Source organism: Ovis canadensis, chromosome 17 (genome assembly GCF_042477335.2).
Source record: "Ovis canadensis isolate MfBH-ARS-UI-01 breed Bighorn chromosome 17, ARS-UI_OviCan_v2, whole genome shotgun sequence".
NCBI lineage: Eukaryota > Metazoa > Chordata > Mammalia > Artiodactyla > Bovidae > Ovis > Ovis canadensis.
This window is the reverse complement of record NC_091261.1, coordinates 82,070,236-82,097,842: the sequence shown is the minus strand read 5'-3', so window position 1 is coordinate 82,097,842 and position 27,607 is coordinate 82,070,236. Positions and strand designations below refer to the sequence as shown.

Here is a 27,607-nt window from a genome sequence, read left to right as displayed (position 1 = left end):
CCTAGCCATAGACTGACTGGTTTTGGGGGAGAATCGAATGGGTTAATGGGCTTCCCAGGTGGCAGCTAGCGGTAAAGAACCCACCTGCCAATGCAAGAGACTTAAGAGACGCAGCTGCATCCCTGGGTGGGGAAGACCCCCGGGGTAGGGCAGGGCACCCTACTCCAGTATTGTTGCCTGGAAAGTCCCACGGACAGAGGACCCTGGCCGGCTAGAGTCCACGGGCTCGCAAAGAATCAGACAGGACTGAAGCGACTTAGCATGCATACAAACCGGTTAATACATATAAAGTGCACAGAAGTCAGTCTATGTGTTAGCTCTTATTATTGTTACTGTTATTTGTATTATTGACCAAGATTTCTAGAACTTCAACTCAGCAGAGAAGCACACCAAGGAGAGTAAGGCTTGGCCCAGCTTGAGAATTCGCATATCACCCATAAAAGGTCAGACTGCAGAGAGCTGAGGACCCTCTGTGATCAGCTGGTCCGCTCAGGGCCCTGATTTGGGAGAGGTCAGCAAGGCAGTTTCCTCGATGCAGAATTTAAGAGGGGGGGAAGCAAGAAAACTCAGGACTCTGGATACATAATATTCAAACACAATATTTTAATAAATCCAAGTCAATGTCCCAAACCCACAAGGAACAGAAGGTCGAAATGGTAAATAAAGACAGGAGGGGTGTTGCTGGTTTCCACCACCCCAGGCTCCATGCGGCTCGGTAGCCTTGAGCCAGCCCCACCCCATGACCAGCTCTCGGTCCAGGGCGGAGCGATCCTGGCGACCAGACGGACGGCGCTGTGCCTGGACCGGCAGTCAACGGGCTGCCCTCAAAGAGCGGCCTCCAGAAAGTAGGAATCGGGCCGCGCGGGGCCTGCCGGAACGCCCAGGCTGCCCCGCGGCCCTTCCCAGCGTGCCCCGCGGCCCTTCCCAGCGTGCCCCGCGGCCGAGTCGCCAGAGCCCCACTGAGGCCGTTGCGACCTTCGGTCAGCGGGTGGTGCTCTCTCGCCGGGAGGCACCACCATGGTGTCCGCTTGGCAGGGCTTCGGCTGGACGGCTCAGCTCTTCACCTCCATCAGTACCCTGGACGTCCTGGTGATAGTGTTGTACTTCCTGTTGGTTCTGGGCATCGCGCTGTGGGTAAGTGGGGCCTGGAGTGGGGGGAGGGGAGGGCTGAACCCCAGGCCAGTTCCCGACCCTCCCCTGCCTGTCCCCTGGTCCCCCCTCGCCCCCCTCTTGTCCTGCTCCTGCGCAGCCCTTTGCCGGGAACTCTCCAGCATCCCTGTGCAGCCGATCTTCCAAGGAAGTCCAAGCCCATCTTCCCTACCCACCCGCCCAAATAAACAGGTCAGATGGACCAGTGCGCACGGCCTGGCACCCACGCTGCGTGTAATACGGAGTTGCTGTTGTGACGGTCGCAGTAGTGACCGCTGCCCAGTAGTGGCCACAGGCCCCTGCAGGGCTGGGTTGGGTTTTGAGGGCTTTAAGCTTGGCACAACCGCATAACCAGGCTGTGGGTCACAGATGAGGAAAAACAGGTTTGAGGAGGCTGAGTAACCACAGGGAATGATGGCGTGCAGCTTTGAACCTAGAGCTGCCCCTTCCTGAGGCATGAGGGTAACCATGCAGAGGCCCTAGCTGGCAAAACCTCAGAGGTCACGTGTGTTTCAGGGCCCTAAGTATTCCACTGAATTTGAATTGAGCGCTTACATACTCGAGCGTAAGGTTCTCTTCATAGGTTGGTCCTGGGTCTGTGGTACTGCCATCTGCCTGCTAGCGTTTCACCTGTTCAGTCACTAAGTCGTGTCCGACTCTTCGTGACACTGTGGACTACAGCATGCCGAGCTCCTCTCCCTCGGAATTTGCTCCAGTTCATGTCCATTTAGTCAGTGTTGCTGTCTAACCATCGCGTCCTCTGCTGCCCCCTGCTCCTTTTGCCTTCAGCCTTTCCCAGCATCAAAGTCTTTTCCGATGAGTCGGCTCCTTGCTTAACTTGTAAGCACTCACAGAGATGTCCCGAAGATATACCCTCAGAGCCAGACAGCAAAAGGTCAGAGGGCAGGGCAGAAGGCTCTGGCTTTGGTCCTGGTATGGCTAAGCTGTTAGCCATCAGAAGCCTCTCCCTGGCCTGCTTTATGAGCGGGAGTACCTGGTGGCAATGTCACTCTTTGCTGATGGGGGGGGGGGGGGAGATTTCATTCTGGGCCTCTCCCTCCCAGCTGGAGCTTTTCTGCCTATGTGACCTTTAAGCGGAGTGCTTCATGAGGTTATGAGCAGGATCTTAGTGTGCAGAATCTGACCCTTCCAAGCGGGATCTTTGGGCAGTCTCTTGAGGGCTCACCATGCTGTGTGAGTGGGCAGACAGAGTAATGGAAATATGGTCTTCATCTTCTTAAGAGAATGTTTTTTATCTCTTCCAAGTGGAAAGAAGTCTGAGATTTATCTAGATCATTCAAATGAATGATTTTTTTTTTTCTAAATTGGCTTCCGTTATGGGAAACATTCCAGGTGGCACAGTGCTAAAGATTCTGCCCTGCCAGTGCAGGAGATGCGAGAGATGAGGGTTTGATCCCTGGGTCGGGAAGATCCCCTGGAGTAGGAAATGGCAATCCACTCCAGTATTCTTGCCTGGGAAACTCGCATGGACAGAGGAGCCTGGTGGGCTACAGTCCATGGGGTCACAAAGAGTCGGACATGACTGAGCACACTCGCACGTGAGAAGCATCCTCCTGGGCAGCCTCGGCTGGGCTCCAGGCAGTGGGCAGTTGTTTGGGGCCCTTCCCCCAGCTGCCCTTAATTAGGAAGCCCCACCCAGTTTTCTTCTGGGCCCAGCTGGGGGAGGTCTGGCCAAGCTCAGAGGACCTGTGAACCATCTGGACGCTTCCAAAGGAAACCTGCTGTTCCTTTTGTTCCGCTAGGGGCCCAAAAGCATGCGCTGTTGTCCAGAATGCTTCCATCTTTTTCCTTCTCTGCATTGTTATTTTTCCTTTGGTCCTCTTAAAAATTCATATATTGTTTTTAATCACATGTTAATTGTAAGAAGTAAAAAGATTCATTAGCTGTCAGAAGCAGTTACTGCTCTCCTCATCCTTCCCCAGCCCCCGAGATCCCCAGGGGCCATGTGTTTCTCCTCCCCTTTCTCAGTGACACATCCCTGAAAGGGAAGTGGGAGCCCACTCTAGTATTGTCTGGAGAACCCATGGACAGAGGAGCCTGGCGAGCCAGAGTCCATGGCGTCCCAAAGAGCTGGACATGACTTAGCGCCTAAACAGCACCACAGACACATAGGTAGTTTTTGCATTTTGGTTTTACAAACAATGTGGTCATGTCATACACAGGACTCTGCAGCTTGCTTCTCCCCCTTACCACACGACGTGAAGTGCTTCTGGGCTATAACTGGAGATCTAGCTCGTGTCTGTATCAGTTGTACGATAGCCAGACAAATGTGTGAGATTCAGCTCTTCCTACTCACCGACACCGAGGATATTGCCGGGTTGTAGTTTTTAGCGTGTCGTGCTTTTAATCTGTGTAGCATGGATTCCTGAAATCGGAATTGCTACATAGCACATGGGCACACCCTTGCCCCAAGCTCTCGCTGACCTGGTGTGTTGCTTCTGCTTTGATTTTGGGAAGGAGGTGGGGGCAGGCTGATGAACGGTGATAACAGCTTTGCCTTGCACTTTCTAGACTCCACCTCCTGTGAAGCTGACCATCTCCTCGCGAGCTTGTTGTCCACTGATTTTCTTCTTCTGTGAATAGCCAGGTCATGTGCCCATTTTTGAATTGGGTTGTTCAACCTTGCATTTATCAGCTTGTCTGTCTTTTGAGTTGGCTAATCTGTTTTTCCCAAACTATCATTTTTTAGGCCAGCGGTTCTCAGCCTCAGGACTACTGACGTGTGGGACCAGATAACTCCTTGTTGTGGAGGTCTTTCCTGCGTACTATAGGATGCTTAGAAGCACCCCAACCCCTACCCCTTCGCAGCCAGAATTATCTCCAGACAATGCCAGGTGTCTCTTGGAGGGTGGGGTTGAGAACCCTTGGTCTAGACTGTTACTGGCATCTTTCTGACACTTCAGTAAATCAAATACCTCTCCTTTCTCTTACATCTCGATTTCATTCCTGGTTGCTCAGGAAAGTTTCCCCACTCCAAGGATATACAAATATTATTCTAAATTTCTTCTTATATTTTATGGATTTTTACAGGTATTTAAATCTCTTGAACATCTGGAATTTGCTTTTGTATACAATGTGATGGAAGACCCGAGCTTTATTTTCTTCTGGTTATTAAGTAAACCACCCTTTTCTTTACTGATAGGAATTGGCCACATTTGCTCCTTTCTGAAATCATCCATCAGCTTCTGTCCATGAAGCCCCACAGGGAAAGCTTGTCTTTGTTGCTGGTGTCTTGGGTCCTTTAAGATGCTTAAGGGGGAAAAATTTGCATATTTGTTTGTTTGTCCCTGTTATCAGTCTCAGCCTGGGATCTTTGAGACAGTGGTGAATGCACCTCCCACCCCAGCAGCCCTCCTGCTGTGGTCCGTGGATCATTCTAGAAGGAGGGCGGGGAGGAAGGAAGGGGCCATGGTTGTGTGTAACCACGTTCTTCCCAGGACCTCCTCTCTTCCTGTCTGGTTCTTTCTCTAATGGAAAGAGACAGTGATTTTATTTGTCTTAGAACATTTTGTAAATTCCTTCTAAAAGTTCTAAGGCACATGTCCCTGCACCCTGCTGATGCCTTCCTTAGGAAGGCCAGCTCTGGCATCACAGGCTCTTGATTAGCACTTAGTGGATGGACGAATGAGACTGGCTTCAAGTGCCTGACTTAGAGAGTTTTTCTTTGGTGATGTGAGGGGACTTGGCTATAATGCAGATACTCTGGATGGCTGTCATAAGTTCACTCTTTCCACGGAAATGCGTTTTTGTCAGCCAGCGGTCATCCTTGGGTCCTGCTGCTTTGGGCAATCCAGGAAAGCCTGGGCTTGTCCCTTGACCATATTGGAGTCTGATGATCAGAGCTAGGAATCGGAGAAGAGAGCCTCTGGGTATGTGGCGAGGACACCGTAATCTTGGCAGCGTGACTGCCCTCCTGGAAGAAGCTGGGCTGTGTTCACCTTCTCCATTCCCAGTCGGTTAAGGCATTTGCACGCCACTCATCTCCCAGACTCTGATGGGAACCACAACACTGGTTAACCATTTGGGGCGGGGCGGAGGGGGGGAATAAAGCAATATGGTTTTCACAGGAGTGTAAAGAAATGGGAAAGCCCGTGCAGTCTCACAGCTGGGAGGGACCACGGGCCCTCCTCTAACTCAGTGGGCAGACTTCTGTTCCTAAACGAACAGACAAAACCAAGAGGGGAATGGGATCTCTGCAGAGGACATTGACCTGTAAACGAAGGTCATCACTGGTTGCTTGGCCTCCCCCCACCCCATCTTAAGGTCATCGTGTCGTGCAGCCGTGGGACGGCGGAGGACTTCTTCCTGGCTGGACGGAACCTGGTGTGGTGGCAGGTGAGCAGCCCCGTGTGGTCCCTGCGGAGCTGCGCGTGGATCTGTTTATGGCTCTCCTGTAGATGCCTTTCACCCCGCGTGATTTGAAGTCGCGAAATCAGGAAAGCCAGTGCATTAGTAGTTCCCTTAGCCCCCAGGCAGTGTCTTGCATAAGGGCTCCCTTGGCTCTCTAGGTGCCTGGGAGGTACGGAGCCTTGCTCTGGTCTGGGGCCCAGAGCAGGTGGAGCGCGCCCTGCTCTCTGAAGTGCACGGAGCAGAGTGGGCGTTGGATGGGACTCCTGTTTTCATTCTCAGAGTTACTGCCTAATGAATAAGCTGTGGTATGGCGCTATTAAAAGGCACTGCAATAAAAGAATAGTCTTGCCACTCCAGCTTTCTTTCTTTCATACCTCTACTCAGGCAGTGAATGCCCCGTGGGTACGCATTGCTCTCATCGGGGCCTCCATGAGGCTTATTCCTGGGTTGGTGCTCAGGCCTCCTCTTACCTGGCTCCGTGGGGGTGAGACTGACACTCAGGGCCCCCTCCTGCCCCCTGTTGCCTCTGGGCTTCCCACCTTCCCTGCTGCTTCACCAGCTACTCATTCGAGGCCCCCTGGCTGCGTCCTTCCCACCCCCTGGCTTCTTAACACTGCAGGTACACTCCACCTGGGGCGTGGCATTCGAGACCACTTGCTGGAGTGCTGGCAGGCCCCAGCTCGCTGCCAAAACTCCAGTCCTGGGTCCCTCTGCCCATCTGGCCCCTCCCTTGAAAGGCCTGCCAGCCACTGCACACGACACGTTCTCTGCGCAGTTGCCCCCCCGCCGCGCCGTCTCTTGTCCCTGAAGGGCAGCGTCAGCCCTCTAGCTGCTCAGGCTGACGCGCGGGGAGTCGCGTCAGACTCTCCATTCTCTCTCGCCCCATCTTCTAGTCCATCAGGAAGTCCTGCAACTACGTTTAGAGCACAGATTTGAAATCTGACCGCTTCTCATCATGCTTCATGCGGGTTCATTGTAACAGCTTCTCTCTGGACCCTCTCCTTCCACCTACGCTCCTCCACACCCAGCCTCAACAAGGCAGCCAAGGGGTAGGGCATGCCGCCTTGCTGCTTGCGGCCCTCTGGGGTTTCCTGTGGCCCCCAGAATGGAAGCCAGTCTGTCAGGCCGCAGATGGATGGCCCGCACCTCCTTACCTCCTTGGCCTTGAGAGGTTCGCCAAGCTCCTCCCTCAGGGGCTCTGACTCTGCTGCTCCTGTCTGGAGGTTCCCTCTCGCAGCGCCCTGGGCTGCCCTCAGCCCTCCTCAGGAAGGCCAGCCCCGCCCGCCCGCTGCTCAGCGCTCCCTGGCTGCCTTCCTGCCTTCTCCTTCTTTAGGAGTTTACTGCTTACCGCTGGCCACTGTGCTGCAGAATCACCCCTACTTTATTCTGCTTAGACTCTTGTATAACAGGCTGTTAGCTTCATGAGGGCAAGGAGCTGTCTGCTCACTAATGTCTGGTACTTGCAATGCTGCCTGGCACATAGTTCGCAGTGGACATTTATTTATAGTTAATTAATAAATGATGACTTTTTAGCATACCTTTTCATTTAACTGGAGAAGGGAATGGCATCCCACTCCAGTATTCTTGGCTGGAGAATCCCATGGACAAAGGAGCCTGGCAGGCTTCAGTCCATGGGGTCACAAAGAGTTGGACAGGACTCTGTGACTAACACTTTCATTTAATAATGTACTAAGGTCTCCCTGAGTCTTTATAAATGTTGGTAGATAGATAGACTTTTATACACAGTTGCATAGTGGTATGTCATATGGACAGTCCGCTATTTATGTACCATATTTTTGGGCAATTTGAACCGTATGTAGTTTTTCATTATTATGATAAAGATAGCAAGTAAAAGTAACTCCTTGAGTAATTAGGTGCCTCTCCTAAGGTTTTGCCTTCTATTCGTTGCTGCTAAGATGTTTGGCGCCTGTGTGTTCTCAGCTGTGTCTTAACTGGTGCATTCTACATTTCGTGGTTTAAAGAAACCAGCAACCCCCGGTCATAGTTAGCGCTCTTGGTATTGAACGCCGCTAAGCCCCGGCCATAGTTAGCGCTCTTGGTATTGAGCGCCGCTAAGCCCCGGCCGTAGTTAGCGCTCTTGGTATTGAACGCCGCTAAGCCCCGGTCGTAGTTAGCGCTCTTGGTATTGAGCGCCGCTAAGCCCCGGCCGTAGTTAGCGCTCTTGGTATTGAACGCCGCTTTATCTCAGGGTAGCTTTGTCAGTGCTTTTTTTGTTTTTACCTAAAAGCCTTGTTATTTTCAGCCCCTCTTAATAATTTGGTTTTCAGGGATCTTCTGTCAAACACAGCACAGTATTTGGGTTTGGATTTTTATGGCTATCTCTACTCAACTAAAAAGCTATTATTGGTTTAGGAGGGATTTTGTTCATTTTAAATGCCTCTGGGATTTTTTATTTTGAAAGTAACAGATGCTGGCTGTTAAAAAAAACACACACAAAGTCAAAATCCAATCATAGAACTTGAAATGTTCTCCCTATTCTATTCCTATAGCAGTGATTCTAGCCCCCAAAAGTATTTCTTGTGCATGTGCGGCCAGAGTCACACCGTCTGCACGCAAACGCGCATGTGCGCAAGTGCCCGTGCACACAGGCGTTTGGATGAGATTCTGTTACACACGCTGCTTCCCTTATTTGCGTCACTGCATAGAGCTCCTTTAGTCTGTCCGTAGGCTACACTGTATTTCGTCACATTCACTGCCTTAGTATTTTAACCATTCCCTTATAGTCAGGTCAGTTGTATGAGGTTATACTCCAGCTAATATTTCTGCAGTTGCAAGTAAGTCAGTGGGGTTAGGGCAACATAAGAAGGGCGGTGCGGCTTTTTTCACTTCATCCCTGTTTTCACTTGGCTTCTAATTTTCGGTGAGGCTTCAGTATAGAAAAAATACAAATGGGAATTCTGCCCAAGGTGTAATCTCTTTTGAGGAACTGTGGAATTCAGTTTGAGGTCACATTTGTGAAAATTGGTTTTTGGAGTTGGGTAAGAGTTCTGACCTGTAACTGTCTTTTGATTTTCAGATAGGTGCTTTTCTTTTTGCCTCAAATATTGGCACTGGCCACTTTATGGGTCTGGCTGGAAAAGGGGTGTCTTCAGGGATCGCTGTTGGGGCCTTCGAGTGGAACGTGAGTAGTGCCTTTGGTGGCAGCGAGCCTCCACTTCTGTCCAGATGAAATTCAGAGAGGCCTGAGTGAATGTACAAGACTCCTTGGGAAGTCATGGAAGAGAGGAACCAAGCCTTTCATTTCTCAAAAAGATTGTGCTGGTTTTCATTCTCCTTAGTAAAGTAATAGAGAGAAAGAGAGTGTTTTTATTCCAGGGACCATGGGAATACAGTTAGGAGACTAGTCAGGTAGGATCATAGTAACAGATGTATGCAAACATAAACATCCGTGTATATGCACACAGGCACATGTGTATATGTGTGTGTGTATTTGTCTGTCTATATACATTTCCAGTATACAATTGACCCTTGAACAGCACACGTTTAAACTATGCTGGTCCACTTACAGATCTTTTCCCGTAAATACAGTACCTGTATTTTCATTTCACAGATCTTTAAATTGACTTAAGTGGGGACGAGTTTGTGTTTGATTAGAGATCACCGTATGTGGAATCAAAAGAACTAGGGTTTGAGTCCTGATTCTGTCCAAACTCTTTCAGCTTCACCCTTGGGTGAGTCATTTCTCAGTTTGTTTTTGAGGCAGATTCAGCATTATGCAGATTTTCCCCTATGTGGGAGTTGGTCAGCTGTACATTAACAGGGTCAGCTGAGTTCTTTTTCAAGTGATTACTATAAAACTCCTAACTGATCTGTGAATACCAGTTTCAACTATAAAACTTATAAAATGGATTATTTATTTTTAATCTGTGGGATATGGATATATTTGTTGTAGGATGTAGAGTTTGTTCACCTAAATTATAAGTGAATTTATAAGTTTTGGGTTAATTAACCTATATCTATATAAATCACCTGACCTTTTTTATCAATCAGAAAGCTCCCTCTTTCTGGGTCTCATCTTTCTCCTGGTAGATTACAAAAAGAAATAACACTTCTAACAGAGTCAGCTCCAAACCTAAGAAGGAGCCCTGGTCTTTACCACAGTTTACCTCTCAGAATTTACTAGCATCTCCTTATATTCAGCTTACCTCTTCTTCGTAAAGAAAGCCGAAGCAAAGTGTATTACTTAATTTCAATAACTTGTGTAAATTTTGATTTAAATTCTGATTTTTTTCAACCTATATTTCTTTGTTTAATGATCAGTTATCTTTGATCCTACCTAGAGCTAAGGAAACATAAATTTTAATAAATACCTTGAAAATTGGCTTAGTTAAACACAACCCCCCGACCCCGAAAAAATTAAGAGTGCACCTTCATAGGCAAAGCTCAAGTGCCTGTAAGTTAATTTTGTTCTCCTAGAGGGTCTATTCTTAGGCTGTTGTTTGCAAGGTTCCCAGTAGTGATGCATTTATTGGGCTCAAGACAGTCAGTAGCCCAGTTTGCCGCCCCTTTAAGAGCCTGGTCGAGATGGGACGCTGACGTGATTGCTCTTCTCTCCTTGGTTTCAGGCTGCGTTCATCCTCTGTGCTCTTGGCTGGGTGTTTTCCCCTGTTTACATGAAGTCTGGGGTGAGTATCCATGATCAGTTAGTCTGGGCTCTGCAGTATTTTTTCTGACAAATATTATAGTTGTACATAAAAACATTTTAGAGAACAAGTTAAACTTCTCAGTCTTTTGATTCTTGTACCGACATCCCTAAATCCTAAGAAATGCCTGAAATAATATCAGCTGACATGGATAAACAGTAGCCAGTAACTGCTAGTGTTTCATTCTGGACCTTATTCAAGGGTTCCCCTTTGAAGGCTTTTATAGAAAACATTTTAAAACTTTGTTAAAAAAATAAGACGTAAATTAATGAAGGGAACAACTCTGTTAACAACTGGAAGACAGCAGTCTGACAATGTTGTTAGAACTAACAGTGTTCAGTTCAGTTCAGTCGCTCAGTCGTGTCCGACTCTTTGCGACCCCATGAATCACAGCACGCCAGGCCTCCCTGTCCATCACCAACTCCCGGAGTTCACTCAGACTCAGGTCCATCGAGTCCGTGATGCCATCCAGCCATCTCATCCTCTGTCGTCCCCTTCTCCTCCTGCCCCCAATCCCTCCCAGCATCAGAGTCTTTTCCAATGAGTCAACTCTTCACATGAGGTGGCCAAAGTACTGGAGTTTCAGCTTTAGCATCATTCCTTCCAAAGAAATCCCAGGGCTGATCTCCTTAGTTCTCCCTAAATCCAAAAGAGGATGTGTGAGGAACTGGACAGGCTGATTCTGGAGTGTACACAAGAGATAAGGGGACAAAGCCGTGTCAGCGCCTGGCTGAGAGGGGACAGAGAAGAGAGGTCCGGGGCCAACGTCCACAGGGGTGCCTGGAGCGATGCCACCAGCGTGGTAGGCAGAGCTTTCTGTCGGAGAATCCACTTTAGACGGCAACCACAGACGGGGGCCTTCGTGGAAGTACAGGAGTCATGCTTTTGGAAAAGAATATCCCAGGCTGGATGCACTGAAGAGGGTGAGACGGGCAGGTCCACTTTACCCATGTCGCCACCCCCGACCCCAAGGTGGCAGAGCTCTGTGCCAGGAGAGCGCGGCCCAGCCTGCGGCTTCTCCCGTGGGGGGAGGGAGCGCGTGGACGTGCTCGGCTGCACCGGCCATGCAGCGCTGCCAGCAGCTCGGCTCTCCCTCCCTCCAGAGTGCGCAGTGTGCTGCGTGCCCAGGGCTCGGGTAGCGACTTGGAGAGCAGCTCCCAGGGCCGTCAGACGGCATCAGAGGAGCCCAAAGCTCCCTCGCGGACTCTTACCAGGAAGACTGCCAGCAAGCGGCTGTGGGCTCCTCACCTGCAGATCTCCCCAGCTGCCCACAGACACCCCTGCCGTGCTGCGTGCATCGCCCGCGTATGCCTCCACTCGTCAGCCCGCTCCCTCTGCTTATCCCCAGTGGCAGTGTGCTGAGCCCCGGCGGAAAGCTGGTGGCACGTGCAGAAAACCAGCCTGACCTGTGGAGCTGGGAAAGCCACAGAGGGGCGTTCAGCCCACCCTCGGGAAGGCTCTCAGCACACAGCCTGGCCTTGTAGGATCAAGGAGGGCGTGAGAGGCCAGTGCGTCCACAGACAAGGTCTGAGGAAGTCTCAGAAGCCCTAGCAGGACTCATGGGAGGTGTCTCTCTCCAGAAGCAGTCAGGGGAACGAGCTGCTGACCGCTGCCTCAGTGCAGAGACAGCAGCCCAAGACCACAAGGAACAGGAGCAGTCAGGAACACGTGACGGCACCCGAGGAGTCCGATAGCCTAACGCTGACGGACCCCAAAGACCTGCCCCGTAGAGAGCTCAAGGTGGTCATCTGAAGGCAACTCAGTGAGCCACAAGAAAGCACAGAAAGACAGTTCAGCAGGATCAAGAAAACAGCACATAAAGGAAATTCGCTCAACAGAGAGAAGAATCATAAAAATAACCAAATGGAAATTCTGGACTGAAGATTGCAGTGAATGAAGTGAAAACTGCAGTTGAAAGCATCTTCAGCAGACTTAGCGAAGCAGAAGAAAGACTCTGTGAGCTCAGCGACCGGCCACTTGAAATTATCCAGTCAGGGGGAAGCAGCTTCCCAAGAGGCCAGGGGCAAAGAATCTGCCTGCCAGTGCCAGAGACACAGGAGGTGTGGGTTCCATCCCTGGGTCAGGAAGATCCCCTGGAGGGGGAAATAGCAACCCACTCCAGTATTCTTGCCTGGGAAATCCCATAGACAGAGGAGCCTGGCAAGACTGCAGTCCCTGGGGTCCCAGAGTCAGACACGACTTGGCAACTGAGAACGCACACTCAGTCAGAGGAGAGCGAAGGGAAGGGAATGAAAACTGAAGAAAGCCCCTGTGAACGATGGGACGCCATCACAGAAACGGTCAGCATGCTCCTGGAGCCCCGGGAGAAGAGAGGCAGAAGCAGGCAGAAAGGCTGCTTACAGACTGAGAACTTCCCGAACTAAGCAAAGACTTGACTCACCAAGATCATGGCGCTCATAGGTGCCCCCCAAATTTTAACCCCAAACATCATTTGAAGAAATAATACCTGGAAATATCTCCTCTGGTGAAAATGTTAGTTTACAGATTCAGCAGCTTAACCAACACCAGATAGAGTAAACAGAAAGGAAGCTACACGCACGGGCACGGCAGAGTGAAGATGCTGGAGCGGAGATGAAGGGGACACTGAAACCGGCGAGGGAAAACCTCAGCAGGGCACGCAGGGGGGCAGCGACACGCTCGATAGACGCCTTCTGCTCAGAAGAGCGGAGGCCGGAAAACAGCAGAGTGACGGTCAGGTGCCGAGAGGAAGAAAAAGCTGTCAACCCCAAATTCTATGCCCAGCAGGTTCAGTGGTTAGGACTCTATGCTTTCCTTGCCCAGGGGCCAGGTTCAGTCCCTAGTCTGGGAACTAAGACCCTGCAAGTTGTGTGGTCAAAATAAAAGTGAAGATGAAATATATACAAATATTGAAACATTATGTTGTACACTTGAAACCCATATAAGGTTATATGTCATTTATACATCAATTTAAAAAAGAACCATTGCTTGTATATTTTTGAGATTAGTTGTCAGTTGTTTCATTTGCTACTATTTTCTCCCATTCAGAAGGCTGTCTTTTCACCTTGCTTATATTTTCCTTTGTTGTGCAGAAGCTTTTAATTTTAATTAGATCCCATTTGTTTATTTTTGCTTTTACTTCCAGAATTCTGGGAGGTGGATCATAGAGGATCCTGCTGTGATTTATGTCTGAGAGTGTTTTGCCTATGTTCTCCCCTAGGAGTTTTATAGTTTCTGGTCTTACATTTAGATCTTTAATCCATTTTGAGTTTATTTTCATGTGCGGTGTTAGAAAGTGATCTAGTTTCATTCTTTTACAAGTGGTTGACCAGTTTTCCCAGCACCACTTGTTAAAGAGATTGTCTTTACTCCATTGTATAGTCTTGCCTCCTTTGTCAAAGATAAGGTGTCCATATGTGTGTGGATTTATCTCTGGGCTTTCTATTTTGTTCCATTGATCTATATTTCTGTCTTTGTGCCAGTACCATACTGTCTTGATGACCATGGCTTTGTAGTAGAGCCTGAAGTCAGGCAAGTTGATTCCTCCAGTTCCATTCTTCTTTCTCAAGATTGCTTTGGCTATTCGAGGTTTTTTGTATTTCCATACAAATCTTGAAATTGTTTGTTCTAGTTCTGTGAAAAATATGGCTGGTAGCTTGATAGGGATTGCATTGAATTTGTAAATTGCTTTGGGTAGTATACTCATTTTCACTATATTGATTCTTCCGATCCATGAACATGGTATATTTCTCCATCTATTAGTGTCCTCTTTGATTTCTTTCATCAGTGTTTTATAGTTTTCTATATATAGATCTTTAGTTTCTTTAGGTAGATATATTCCTAAGTATTTTATTCTTTTCGTTGCAATGGTGAATGGAATTGTTTCCTTAATTTCTTTTTCTACTTTCTCATTATTCGTGTATAGGAATGCAAGGGATTTCTGTGTGTTGATTTTATATCCTGCAACTTTACTATATTCATTGATTAGCTCTAGTAATTTTCTGGTGGAGTCTTTTCCAGAAAAATAAATGACCCAATCAAAAAATGGGCCAAAGAACTAAATAGACATTTCTCCAAAGAAGACATACGGATGGCTAACAAACACATGAAAAGATGCTCAATATCACTCATTATTAGAGAAATGCAAATCAAAACCACAATGAGGTACCACTTCATACCAGTCAGAATGTCTGCAATCCAAAAATCTGCAAGCAATAAATGCTGGAGAGGGTGTGGAGAAAAGGGAACCCTCCTACACTGTTGGTGGGAATGCAAACTAGTACAGCCACTATGGAGAACAGTGTGGAGATTCCTTAAAAAATTGCAAATAGAACTACCTTATGACCCAGCAATCCCACTGCTGGGCATACACACCGAGGAAACCAGAATTGAAAGAGACACATGTACCCCAATGTTCATCGCAGCACTGTTTATAATAGCCAGGACATGGAAACAACCTAGATGTCCACTAGCAGATGAATGGATAAGAAAGCTGTGGTACATATACACAATGGAGTATTACTCAGCCATTAAAAAGAATACATTTGAATCAGTTCTGATGAGATGGATGAAACTGGAGCCGATTATACAGTGTGAAGTAAGCCAGAAAGAAAAACACCAATACAGTATACTAACACATATATATGGAATTTAGAAAGATGGCAATGATGACCCTGTGTGCAAGACAGCAAAAAAGACACAGATGTGTATAGTGGACTTTTGGACTCAGAGGGAGAGGGAGAGGATGGGATGATTTGGGAGAATGGCATTGAAACATGTATACTATCATGTAAGAATCGAATCGCCAGTCTATGTCTGATGCACGATACAGCATGCTTAGGGCTGGTGCACGGGGATGACCCAGAGGGATGTGGGGAGGGAGGTGGGAGGGGGGTTCATGTTTGGGATCGCATGTACACTCGTGGTGGATTCATGTCAATGTATGGCAAAACCAATACAGTATTGTAAAGTAAAATAAAGTAAAAATAAAAATTAAAAAAAAAAGAACCATTGCAAGGAAAATAATGAAGGTTATTGGTTTCTTACACAAACCGTAAGGGGAGAAATTGATATATTGGACTTCAAAGAATAATTTTAAACTTTAACTCTTTGAAAGAGATTTTTAAGAAAATGAGAAGTCAAGACTGCGGAGGAATATTTATAGAACACGTTCCTCGTGCGAAGAGCTGACTCGTCGGAAAAGACCCTGATGCTGTGAGGGATCGGGGGCGGGAGGAGAAGGGGACTACAGGGCGTGAGATGGCTGGATGGCATCACCGACTCGATGGACATGGGTTTGGGTGGACTCCCAGAGTTGGTGATGGACAGGGAGGCCTGGCGTGCTGCGGTTCATGGGGTCGCAAAGAGTCGGACACAACTGATCGACTGAACTGAACTGAAATGATTCATAATGAAACACTTGTGTCCTGAATATACACATTTTTTTTAAAAAAAACTCATAATTTGTAACAAGACAGCATTTCACCCTACATTCCACCTTACAAATGACAGATGATGACATGAAAGGATGTTCACGCTCACTGATTGTTAGGGAAATGCTACTTAGGATCCCACATAGACACACTGACCCGCTGAGATAAAGAGGGCTGATGTGTTGAGAGCAGAAGAGGCTGTGGAGCTTCGGGGACCCCCTGCCTTTCCAGAGAGAACTCTAGGGTGGCAGTTTCTTGCCCAGTTACGCCTTAGGACCCAGCTGCCCTGTTCCTGAGTGTGGCACTTCCCCCAACCCCAGAGACATGGTCAGGTCCACACCCAGACTGTACAGGAAGTTCTGGTCTAATGGCCGAACCTAGACATAACCTGAATTGTAGGGGGATGGACAGACAGCCCGCAGCATGGTACTCGGTGGCCCTAAGGAGTCAGGTGCCAGCGCGCTGACCTACAGGGCGTGGCAGCAGGGGAAAGTAGCTGGACAGGATTTGCGCTCCAGGGAAGGTGAGCTGGATATCCAGGATCAGGGGTGCAGAGGGTCCCAGACTCACACCGTCGGGGGCTTTGAGGGGCACTGGAAACGCCTTATATCTTGAGTGTCGTGGTGACCACACAACCGTGTACATTTACCCAAACTCCTCAGATTTTAAAATGGGATTATTTTACTGTGTGTAAACCATGCCTCATAAGACTTAAGCATTTGAAATACCTGTGGAGAGGGCATGAAAATCGTGAAAGGCTTGGTTTGCCTTGCAGTCTAACGCTTGAAATTAGATTGCGACTGGACTGTGACGTCTTTCGAGATGGGTCTTTAAAGCAGAAATTGAGTTAGAATGAGGTCGTGAGGGTGGGTCCTAATTCAGCATGACTTTATGAGAAGAGGACGTTGCACACAGATGCGTCCAGAGGGGCGGCTGGGCAGACGCGGGGAGGCGCCTCCGCCAGCTGAGGGCAGGGGCCGGGCCCGTCCTTCCTCGTGGCCCAGGGGAACTGGCCCCTGGACACCACGCTTCCAGCCCTGGGGCTGCACGGCAGTGTGTCTCTCTGGGAGCCGCTGCGCCATACCTGTGCTGGCGGCCCTGGGTGTGGGGCGGCTTGGGGCTGACTGGGAAAGTCAGCGGAGTGCGTCAGGCGTGATTGAGGACCAGGCGGAGGGGAAGCGAGTAGAAGCTGCGGGTGTCACACCCCCAGCCAGGGCTACAGGGAGCAGCCGGGACGCGCACGTGTGAAGCAGAGGGGTGAGCGCATAGGAGGACACTCATTGCCGGGGGTGCCTTTACCTTCGTGAGCCGCTGTGCTTGGGGCCAGGCGTCTGCTGAGCGAGGGGGGTGCTGCTGCCCCTGGGCACACGCAGCGTGAGGTGGTGGAGGCAGAAATGAGCAGGATGGTTCTGGACACCCGCATGCACACCAGCAGCGCGAGCACGGGGGGCTGGGAGAGCTGTGGAGTCAGTTCGTGTGTGTCTCTCAACAACGTGGTATATTTGTAGTATCTGATAAAACATTTGATTTTGCTGTGTGATTATGTCACGAAAGTCATTTGTCATCATAGACAACGTCATTACTTCCGCTTTCCAAAGACTGGACAGTAGCTAGATTCCAAGCTTCTTGAAGACCGCGGTATCGCCTCTCCTCCCTGATACCCCGCGCCTTAGCAGGTGTTCGTGTGGAGCACCTGAGACTGCTGGGCTGTGTCTCCGTGCCCGCCAGCACTCTGTGAGCCCTCTGCCTCACGCGGGCTTCCCTTACGTTCTTCAGGTAGTGACGCTGCCCAGATACTTGAGGAAGAGGTTTGGTGGCTACCGGATCCAGCTCCTCCTCGCCGTTCTGTACTTGCTCATCTGTATCTTCAGTAAGATCTCGGTGAGTTGTGTGAAGGCGAGTCCACGGAAGGGAAGCACAGAGAAATCGATAGGCAGGACCAGGTGTGCCCCAGGAGTTTACTCTGGGGCTGCCTAAGTTACATGTCGGCCTCCGCTGTCTAAACTAAAGCGGAGAGAAAATAGCTACTACACAAGGTAAATGGCAGAGCACCTCCTCTGCCTCCCGAGCCTGTGTCCCCAGAGAACCTTGGGCTTGTTCCCGTCGTGTCCCCCGGAGGCGCCCCCCCTCCTTCAACCAGTCCACGTCCGTCCACCCTCACAGAGACCGGAACCCCCAGCCGTGACCTGTGAGGCCTTCCGGGCCTCTGACGTGGTCTCCTTCCCGTACTGGTTTTCAGATCCTACGAGCTTATTCCCACTGGAAGCCCCTGACACCTGCTCCGCACCATGTCTGGAATGTTCTTCCCCCAGACCTTTCCAATTTCACCTCCCTGGAGCGGCCTCCCTTGGGGCCCCCCGTCTGTTCTCCTGTTTCTGTTTCCTAATACATGCCACCACAGAAGATTGGTCTGTTTCCTTCCTTCCTGTCTGTCTGCACTCCGGGATGAGCTTCTCGAGCCCCTAGGCCTTGCCTGGCTTGCTCCCTGCCTTCCCAGCCAGCTCTGGGGCCGGAAGCTTGCTGAGAACACAGTTGGCACAGAAACACTGAGAGAAGTGCTCTTTGAGTGGCTGAATGAGTGTCGCTCGCCGCACTGCATGGAAACTGCCCATCTGGTGGTCTGCCTCCCTCCTTAGGAGGGAGTCCCCGTTGAGGACTGGCTGAGTTCGGTAACCCTAGGGCCCTCTGAACCCTGCTGAGTGTCCACCGTGTGTGCACGGATATGTTGGGAAGACCTCTGCTGATCGTGCCCCTGGGGGTGGTGACCAGAGGGGCAGGGCAGCAGGTTAGCCAGCAAGTGGAGTGCACACGCTGCAGGGTCAGCGAAAGCACAGCCCACGCTCAGCAGAGCCACCCGCAGGCCGTCAGCCGAGAGGTCTGCTGTGTATAGCGCTTGAGCTAAAAATGGTCGTAAAAACCAGAAACAGCCTATGTCTCACAAAGCCCACAGCGTTCAGCATCTTCCCTTTACAGAAAAAGCTCGCCAGTCCTAGTAAGCTGTCCACTCTGCCTGCCCCACTGGTGGAACTGTGGAAAAAGCCCGCTCTCTGAGCACGCTCCCCACTCTGGGGCTCCAATCAGGAAGAGGCTAAGTTGCATTAACTGGATTAGCCCAAGCCTTAAAAGTGCTGCCCTTGGCTGAACTCACGGCCACCAGCCATGCCGCCCAGCAGAACGTGGAGAGGCCCCCCTAGTGTCCACTGGGGAGGCAGCAGGCCTGATGGCTGGAGAAGGCCTCTGAGATCAGGGTCTTCCTGGGAAGCAGAAGTGCAGCCACTGCCTCTGGACTCATTTCAGGTGGAGATCTGCACGGGCGCCGTGTTCATGAGGCTGGTGCTGGGGCTGGACGTTTACCTGGCCTCCGTGGTTTTGCTGTCAGTTACCGGCATATACTCCATCACAGGTGAGGTCACTCGAACCCCACAGGTGTTTGTATTGAACAAAACTTCTGCTTCTTAGTGGAGACCCGAAGACAGTGAGATAGGTCCCGCTTCTGCACTTTCCCTGAGACTGCAAGTCATATTGCTGAGGCCTGAGAGAGCTGAATACTGGAAAGCGAGGCAGGGCTGCCCGAGTGGTGCCCTGCTCCTGGAAATGTCATCAGGCTGGCAGGGGCTCTCCAGGGGCCTGGGCAGGGCTGGCAGTGGCTGTGTTTGGGGTGGGGCCGGCCTGATGCCCCAGGCTGTGGGATGACGGGGCGGGGGTGCAGACGGGGAGAAGGGAGGTGCCCGCTTCAGGTCGTCCTGGTTGCCTGGTGACCTGGGCAGGCCATCGGATGAGACCTTTTAGGTGGACATTTCAATTCTTAATATTGATTCCATCTTGGGTTAACAGCGCGTGACGTGATACGGCCATGGTCCTGGGTGGCAGCCACTCCCCGTCAACCACAAGACCATGGCGGGGGGGGGCAGCCATCCTCTGCCCAGACAGTCTGCAGCATGGTCTTCGGTAAATTGCCCGAGATGCCAACATGTCATGATAAAGTAGGTGTGGCAGTGACTCTGCCCGGCTGTAGGCTAGTGCGTATGTTCTGAGCTCATTCAAGGCGGGCAGGGCTAAGCTGTGATGTCCGGGGCTGAGGCACAGAAAATGCATTTTCAGTCTAGTGATCCCTTCAGCTTAACAGTGAGTTTCTCATGATGTAACCCCGTCAAAGCGGGGAAGACCTGTATACTTTTTTGCTTAGGAAAACTACCAGATTTTCATCCAGAAAATGGGAGTAAAAGGCAATTGGGATATAGCTAGGCAGAGTAAGACTCCAGCAGCAGGTCACAGAGGCTGTTCAAGGGGGAAGAACAGCACTCGCCTGGCCTCAGCATAGAGGGCAGCCAGGCCCGCTGAACCGAGGAAGGAGCTGGGTGTGGGGACGGGGACACGCGTGTGCGCGCGGCACGCGCAGTGACTCCCTCGCGCCTCCCTCGCCCGTGCAGGTGGCTTTGCAGCCGTGGTTTACACTGACATCTTACACGCCAGCTTCATGGTTCTGGGCTCTGTCTTCTTAATGGTCTATGGTGAGTAAATCTAGAGGCTTCTGGGCACCACAGTGGGGTTGGGGGGCTCTGGCCACTGCCTGGGGCCATTTCAGCACCGTCCTCTCACAGACGGGACTGAGGCCCTCAGGACCCGTGGGTGAGCATTGTCTGAGGTCATGCTGACCACCTGGGGTGGAAACTTCTGCTCGTGGAGAAAGAGGAGTCGAGGAGCAGGGCGTGACCGCAGACCCCGGGCTCTGAGCAGCAGTCAGGAGCGGCCCAGCATGCTTGGCCCCGCTCTGAGCCATGCCCTTCCTCTCCGTCGGAAGCCCCTCTCCTTCTGTCCATTGAGTTAGACCTGTCCGTCAGGGTCAGCGGAACACCCGCCCCAAACCTGTGGCTCCATGACTGCCACACCTGTGCCATAGCTGCCAAACCTGTGGCTCCATGACTGCCACACCTCTGCACCCTCGTTCTCTGGACGTGCATCACGACCCCGCGACATGGCGCCTGCTTGCTTCCAGCGTGACGTGCTCTGTGGGTGCTTACTTGATGGTTCATTGCGTTACAGAAATAAGTCACGCCCCCAGGTCTAGAGCTTCTGAGAGCCAGAGCCATCATACCCTTCACACAGTGCGTAGTTTGATGCCCACAGTAGGTGCTTAGTGCCACGAGCGAGGGTGGCAGCTGATACGAGCTGAGAACCAGGTGCCAGGCAGGGGTTTGTCTGTCCTGTCTCATTTAACCGTCACAGAACCAGGAGGCCTTGCTGTTTTTATTGTCCTTAGTTGACTGATAAGGAAGGCAAGTTACTCAGTTTAATAACTTGCTGATGAAACACACCAAAAGAGTAGAACTCCGAGCCACATCCCTCGAGCACGAAAGCCCCTGATACACAAACAGCCTCTTACGGTGCCTTACCCACTGGCTGGGGGAGCCTTACTGAGCTTGGCGGTGGGTCGTAGCTTTGTCTTGCAGAAACTTAGAAGGAAAAGCTCTGGGCTCAGGTACTGGAAAATTACTGAACTGATACCTGAGTTGAGTTGAAGGATTATGGTTCCATAGAGCAGATTACTGAGCCCACAGGAGGAGAACATGTAGGCCCGCAGAGTCACAAACCACAGTCTCCCCATTCGGGAAGCATTAGGGCTCCCTGAGCTTTACTCAGCACCGTGCTTCTGGGACACAGAACACGCTTCAGGCATGTTCCAGGGAGTCTGAAAAGGATCTGGGAAGGAATGGCCGATTTGAGTGACAGAATTATAAACCATAAAATACTCTTTAAGTCACTGTGTTTCTTCGTGTGCTAGTATTAAATGTAAACTTTATTAAAATCTGCCAGGACCATCCCAATACTTGACAATGATATCCAGTTAAACTTTGGGGGCAGGTAGAATAATCCATTTAATGTTAGGAGTTATATCTCTAAATAATTATGTATCATTTACTGTTACAGTCTGAATTTTTCTATCCCCCCAGAATTCATAAGTTGAAATCCTAGCCTCCAATGTGATGGTATTGGGAGGTGGTTGGTTCTTGAGGGAGGATCCTGTATGAATGGCTTTAGTACTGTTGTGAAAGAGACCCCAGAGAGCTCCCTCGTCCTTTCTGCCACCTGAGGACGTGGACAGCACCTAGTCGGTCAGCACCTCGAGCTTGGAGTCCCAGCCTCCAGAACTGTGGGAAGTAAGCCACCCACTATCTGGTGTTTTGTTGCATCAGCCCAAACAGACTGTGACATTTTCTGAGAAATGTAATGTTTTTTGTTTTTTTTTTTAATTGGGGTATCCATGCTAGTTCTTCTGATAAGTAAACTGTTGTGGGGCTTGTTTTCTTTTTAAAATACACAAAAATTTGTAGTTACAAATGAATGTTGTCTTCAAACCAGTCGCTGTGGGAACTGATGCATATACAGCTTTTTTCACTTTTAATTAGTGTATACACAAGGCGGGCGGCCTGGGTGGCACTAATGGCAAAGAATCTGCCTGCCCATGTAGGAGACATAAGAGGCGCAGGTTCAAGCCCTGGGTTGGAAAGATCCCCCGGAGCAGGGCCTGGCAACCTACTGCAGCATTCTTGCCTAGAGAATCCCACGGACAGCGGAGCCTTGCGGGCTAGCGCCCATAGGGTCGCAAAGAGCCGGACATGCCTGAAGCAGCTGAGCACGCGTGTATGCATGCGCACACAAGGCGAACAAAGGAGAAGCGTTCCAGGTGAAATGCTTAGCGCTCAGTTTCTCGGCGTGACTCCCCAGAGCCAACCAGTGTCCTAAGGTTTGTGTATATCCTTCCAGAGGTAGCGTACAGGCAGACCTTGGAGAGAGAGTGGTTTGGCTCCAGGTTACAGCGATGAAGCGAATGCCGCCGCAGAGCAAGTCACACAAGGTTTTTGGTTTCCCAGTACATAAGAGAGCTGCGTTTACACTGGAGCGCAGTGCTGTATTCAGTGTACGGTAGTATCATATCTAAAGCCGAGGTGCATGCCTTAATCTAAAACCAGTGCTGTTAGAAAGACGGCACTGAGGGACTTGCTTCTTGCAGGGCAGCCCCAGACCTTCAGTTTGCAAAACACAAGCAAACAAGCAGCGCGACATCTACAAAGTGCAGTGACGCGAAACACAAAGTGAGGGGTGTGTGTGTGTGTGTGTGTGTGTGCGCGCGTCTGTGCGAATGTGTGCGTCTGGGGGTGCGCATCTCACAGGACGGGAACGTCCGCATGTGTGTTCACCCCGGAGCTCTTTCTTAGGCGGATTTTCATGTCAGCAGATGGAGACCTACTGTGTCTGCGCTGTGTTTGGTATTAACTTCTCTTTGAAAAGGGCACGGATGACAGTAGGTAGTGAGGGCAAGCATCACCAAGTGAACGCACTCTGCATCCAGCCCCCAGGAGGAGAGTTGACTTTTTGTTTCCTTCTTTTCCAAACTTTATACCGTTTGTGTCTTTTTCTTGCCTCATTACACTGGCGAGGACATACATAGCAGGGGGAAGGCCCCAGCCTCCCTGTCTCTCTTCTAATTTAGCAGTAAAGCTTTGGCTGTTCTACCATTAAATATTTGCTGTAACTTTTTTGGTAGATACTTTTTGTCATACTAACAAAGTTCCCTTCTGTTCCTAGCTTGCTAAGATTATAATGAGCAGGTTTTGAACAGTGGAAACATATTTGTTTTTTCCACATCTGCTTAGGTGATCAGGTTATTTTTTTCCCTTCTCTGTTAACGTAGCACATTACGTTAACTTGGTTTTGAGTGTTACCCTTGCATTCCTGGATTTGTCAAGAAACCCCTCAATTCCTCTCCTAAGTGGCAGTTTTAACTGCATTTTCAGAAATGTATGAGAATGTGTGTTTCCTAACCTCCCATCTAACACCTGATGTCTTCAGTCTTTTTGAAAATAGGCCCAGGGACTTCCCTGGCAGCCCAGGGGCTGACACTCTCCACCCTGAGTGCAGGGGCCAGGTCAGGGAACTAGACCCCACATGCAGCAACTAAAAAGACCACGCGTACCGCAACTAAGACCCAGTACAGCCAAAGAAATAAATAAAGTTTAAAAATAATAAAAATAGGCCTAATAGGCGAAAGGGCGTGAAAGGATCTCATTTTTGTTTCAATTTGAATTCTCCGGACACCAGTGAGGCTGAGCATCCTTTCACACACTTAATGGCCATCTGTACTTCCTGCTCTGTGAATTTCACATTCACGTTCACTGACGTATTTCTTTCCAACAGTTTTCCTTGGCCTTTGAGGTGTGAATCCTTCATATATGGTGCCGATTTCTTGTTTCAGTCTAACAAATTTTTTATTTGGTTTCCATCCTTTATATAAATTTGAAAATTTAGCATCACATTTATCAACCTCTCTTTTCTTTCTGTGCTTTGTTTAAGAATGTCCTACTCCCTCACCCAAGGTCATAAAAGATACTTTTCCTGTTTTCTTCTAATATCTAGGTGGCTTTGTAGCTCACCTCTTAAAAATCCACGTGGAAATTGTTTTTAGAAATGCCGGGAGGTGTCTTACTCACTTCATAGTCACTCAGTATCTTTCATTGACTAGTCTTGACTCCAAATGACTCGGGATCCATTTCAAAATTCCGAGGAACTTGGCCTATTATGCCAAAGCCCTGGGTCGGGAAGATCCCCTGGAGGAGGGAAAGGCTACCCACTCCAGTATTCTGGCCTGGAGAATCCCATGGACTCTAATCCCTGGGGTCGCAAAGAGTCAGACCCGACTAAGCGACTTTCACTCTCTCAAGGTGTTTTTCAGTTATGTAGGTGGGATTATGTGTGTTTTAGTGCCTTTTAAGACATTTTTATTTAAGAATAAGGTTTTACACTGGTTAGGATATGGAGGAAGAAATGCTTGGAGCACTGAGGAGAATCCCAAACATGAAGTCTCACAAGTATTTTGCTGGGATTGCAGGAAAATGAATCTTAATTTCTGATTTAGTTGAGATTCTTTGAGTAACTTGTGATAAAACTCTAGTTCAAAGCTAGCTGAAGCAAATTAAGAACTTCCTTGACTCACATGACTGGAAATTCCAGGGCATCTTACTTTTGAGCATGGCTTGACCCAGGCTTCTGCAGGAGCCAGGTGGACAAAAGGACCTCACACTCCCCTTCTTGCTTAGCACCCCAAAGCAAGGAAGCAGGCATTTTTGGTGCCTTAAGCAGAAGGCTCCTGGAACAAGTCCTGTTTAAATTAGTTGGGCCTGGGTCTCAAGTCCATTCCTGACACGTCAGCTGCCTGGGGACAGGAGTACTGGCCAGGCCTCGGTCATGTGCCAGATCAGAATGCATGGTGGACGGTTTGACAAGGCCCCCCTGAGCCATGCAGGGTGGAGTGCAGCTGGAGAGAGGGCTCTGTCCCCAGCAGCAGGAGGACGGGGAGCCTGGCACACGGCCCCCAGCGCCCACTCTGCTCTGCTCCCGCTTTGGAGGAGAGGGTCTCTTCTCTCAGCACGCAGCGTCGGCTATCTGCCATCCTGTCAAGTCTCACGTTGCTGTCTTGGCTCCTGTGCAGTTGAAGGTACTGACCGGCTGTGTGGTGTTTTCAAGCCTTTAACGAGATAGGTGGATACCAGGAGCTAGAGAGCAGGTACCCGGAGGCCAAGCCAGCCCTCACCTCGGAAGGGAACTGGACTGCCCCAGTGGAGTGCTTCATGCCACGTGCGGACGCCTTCCATATCTTCCGAGACCCCATCACTGGAGACATCCCCTGGCCTGGGGTCATCTTTGGCCTCTCCACCATTTCCTTGTACTACTGGTGCACCGACCAGGTAACGAGACACGCAGCGCTGAGGGGTCTGCGCCGGGGGGTAGGGGTCTCGAGGTCTCTGCGGCCACAGGCAGGCTTCCCTCCCAGCCTTGTGCGGTGCCCAGATGCCACAGCACCACACGCTGTCTAAAAGAGGTCTCTAAAATCTGGAAAAGTTTAATGTGGCATAAAATAAGAAGGTGGTGGCGGAGGACTTCCTGGTGGTCCATTGGTTGAGACTCTGCCTGCCAGTGCAGGAGACACGGGTTCCATCCTTGGTTGGGGAACTAAGATCCCACATGCTGTGGGGTATGGCCAAAAAACTTTAAAAAGCTTTAAAAAATGCCGCATGTTTAAAAAATAATAATAAAATAAATTTTAAAAAAGGGGTCTCTGCCCCAGTCCCATCTGTAGCTCAGCACCTGTTTCCATTTCTTCTTCTTCCCTCTCATTGTCTGCAAAGCACCAGTTTTTGCTCATGAACAATGTCAGTTCTCCCAAACCGCGTCTAAAATCAAGTGCTGCCAACCAGTACTTCAGTTTGATTTTTTTTTCAGGACTCAAAGCTTATTCTAAAGATGACATGGTTCTATCAGCGGTCGATCACTACATTGTGAAATGTTCGTCCAGTGGAAAGGCGACAAAGAGAAGGAAGCACAGCTGCACGGCATGACCTGAGGGAGCCTTTAGAGCTCGGTGCCGAGTGGAAGGAGCCAAACGCAGGAGGCCGGGGCTGCGCGACGACGCTCCGGAGCGGAGCACAGACAGTGCGGAAGGCCGGGGCTGCGCGACGACGATCCGGAGCGGAGCACAGACAGTGCCGCGACATGTTGTCTCAGTCCACACAATCAAGTAGCAAAAGATTATACACAAAAGCAAGGAGGAAACAAGATGGTCATTAAAGCAGTCATTTCTGAAGCAAGGGGAAGAGCTGAGCTTAAAAAGAGGCGCACGAAACAGCGTTATCGACCATCGTTAAAAAGTGGAAATGACCCAAATATCCACCAAGGAATGAATGAACAAAGCGTGTGTCCATGTGTGGGAATATTATTCAGCCATAGAAAGAAATGAAATTCTGTTACATGCAGCCCGTTTGATGAATCTAAGAACGTTAAGCTCAGTGAAAGAAGCCAGGCTCAGCAGTTCACCTGTTGTGTGATTGCTTTTATATGAAACATTCAGAACAGGCAAATCCATGGAGACAAAAGTCCAATCAGTGCCTCCCAGGGGAGGAGTGGAGGAGGAATGGAGAGTGACCACTTTTGTGGGTCTGGGTGTTGTTCTGGGTCATGAGAAGGTTTTGATGTTGAAAAGAGCTGGAGATCATGCAGCCTCAGGGATGCACTAACCACTCCTGAATTGTTCACTTTAAAATGGTTAATTACAGAGACGTCCCTGACAGGCCAGTGGCTAAGACTCCTCATTTTCAACACGGGGCACTAGGTTGATCCCTGGTTGGGAAACTAAGATCCCACATGCTACACAGCATGGCCAAAAAGTAAAAGATAAACGGATAGTTATATGTTACGTGAATTTCACCTTGATATTTAAAAAAAGGGTCACGGAGAGAGGCTTCTGGGGTTCCGCAGAGTTGCACCTCTTGAATTGGCTGGTGGCTCCACGGTAATGGAACTACAGCGCTCCGTGATGTGCTGTAGCATACCTCTGTGTGTTATATCACAATAAAAAGGGTTTAAGCCTTTTATGAAAGGAGATGTCATAGATAGCCAACCCGAGGTTGAAAATGAAGAACAAAGTGGGAGACCTTGCCCGACCAGATATTTAAGCATCGACAAAGTTACAGTCATGCAAGCAGTTTGAAATTCCCAGGAACAGACATACAGACCCACGGAGCAGAGTCAAGAGCTCAGAGACAGACTCACGCACTTGTAGGGATTTAATGCATGTTCTGGGGGCTCCACCAATCAACAGGGGAGACCTCCAGTGGATTAAAGACTTCACTGTGAAAAGGAAACCCGAACGCTAATAAGGGAAGGTAACGCTGGCGAATACTTTCTTAGTTGTGGGGAGTGTAAGTCATAGCGATTTGACCACAGTGCGCGGAGGGCGTTTTTAACAAAGGTGCCCTAGACAAAGTTGGCAGACGATGGGCTGGAGGAGACCATTGGGAATGTTTGCAATGAGCAGGGGACTGATAGCAGACCCACAGGAAAAAGGCACTCCAGCAGCCATGCAGCCACGGGGACTAAAGACAGGGGCAGGCAACTTAGAAGATGAAATTGGGCGCAGCATTATCAGGGGAGCGCAATTTACAACCACCGTGAGACTGG

At 49.8% G+C, this 27,607-nt stretch overlaps 1 protein-coding gene across 1 annotated transcript in view; it reads left to right on the top strand.

Annotated features, from left to right (window-relative positions):
* The first annotated feature begins 909 nt into the window (after positions 1–909).
* Positions 910–27,607, top strand: part of LOC138422865 (sodium/glucose cotransporter 1-like) — a 49,663-nt gene continuing 22,965 nt past the window's right edge. Inside the window, exons 1-8 of the mRNA XM_069558413.1 lie at positions 910–1,134; positions 5,434–5,505; positions 8,558–8,662; positions 10,107–10,166; positions 17,372–17,476; positions 18,893–18,998; positions 20,026–20,106; positions 25,118–25,338. Of these exons, the coding sequence (XP_069414514.1) occupies positions 1,018–1,134; positions 5,434–5,505; positions 8,558–8,662; positions 10,107–10,166; positions 17,372–17,476; positions 18,893–18,998; positions 20,026–20,106; positions 25,118–25,338 (867 nt within the window). The 5' untranslated portion in view covers positions 910–1,017. The remainder of the gene's footprint in view (positions 1,135–5,433; positions 5,506–8,557; positions 8,663–10,106; positions 10,167–17,371; positions 17,477–18,892; positions 18,999–20,025; positions 20,107–25,117; positions 25,339–27,607) is intronic.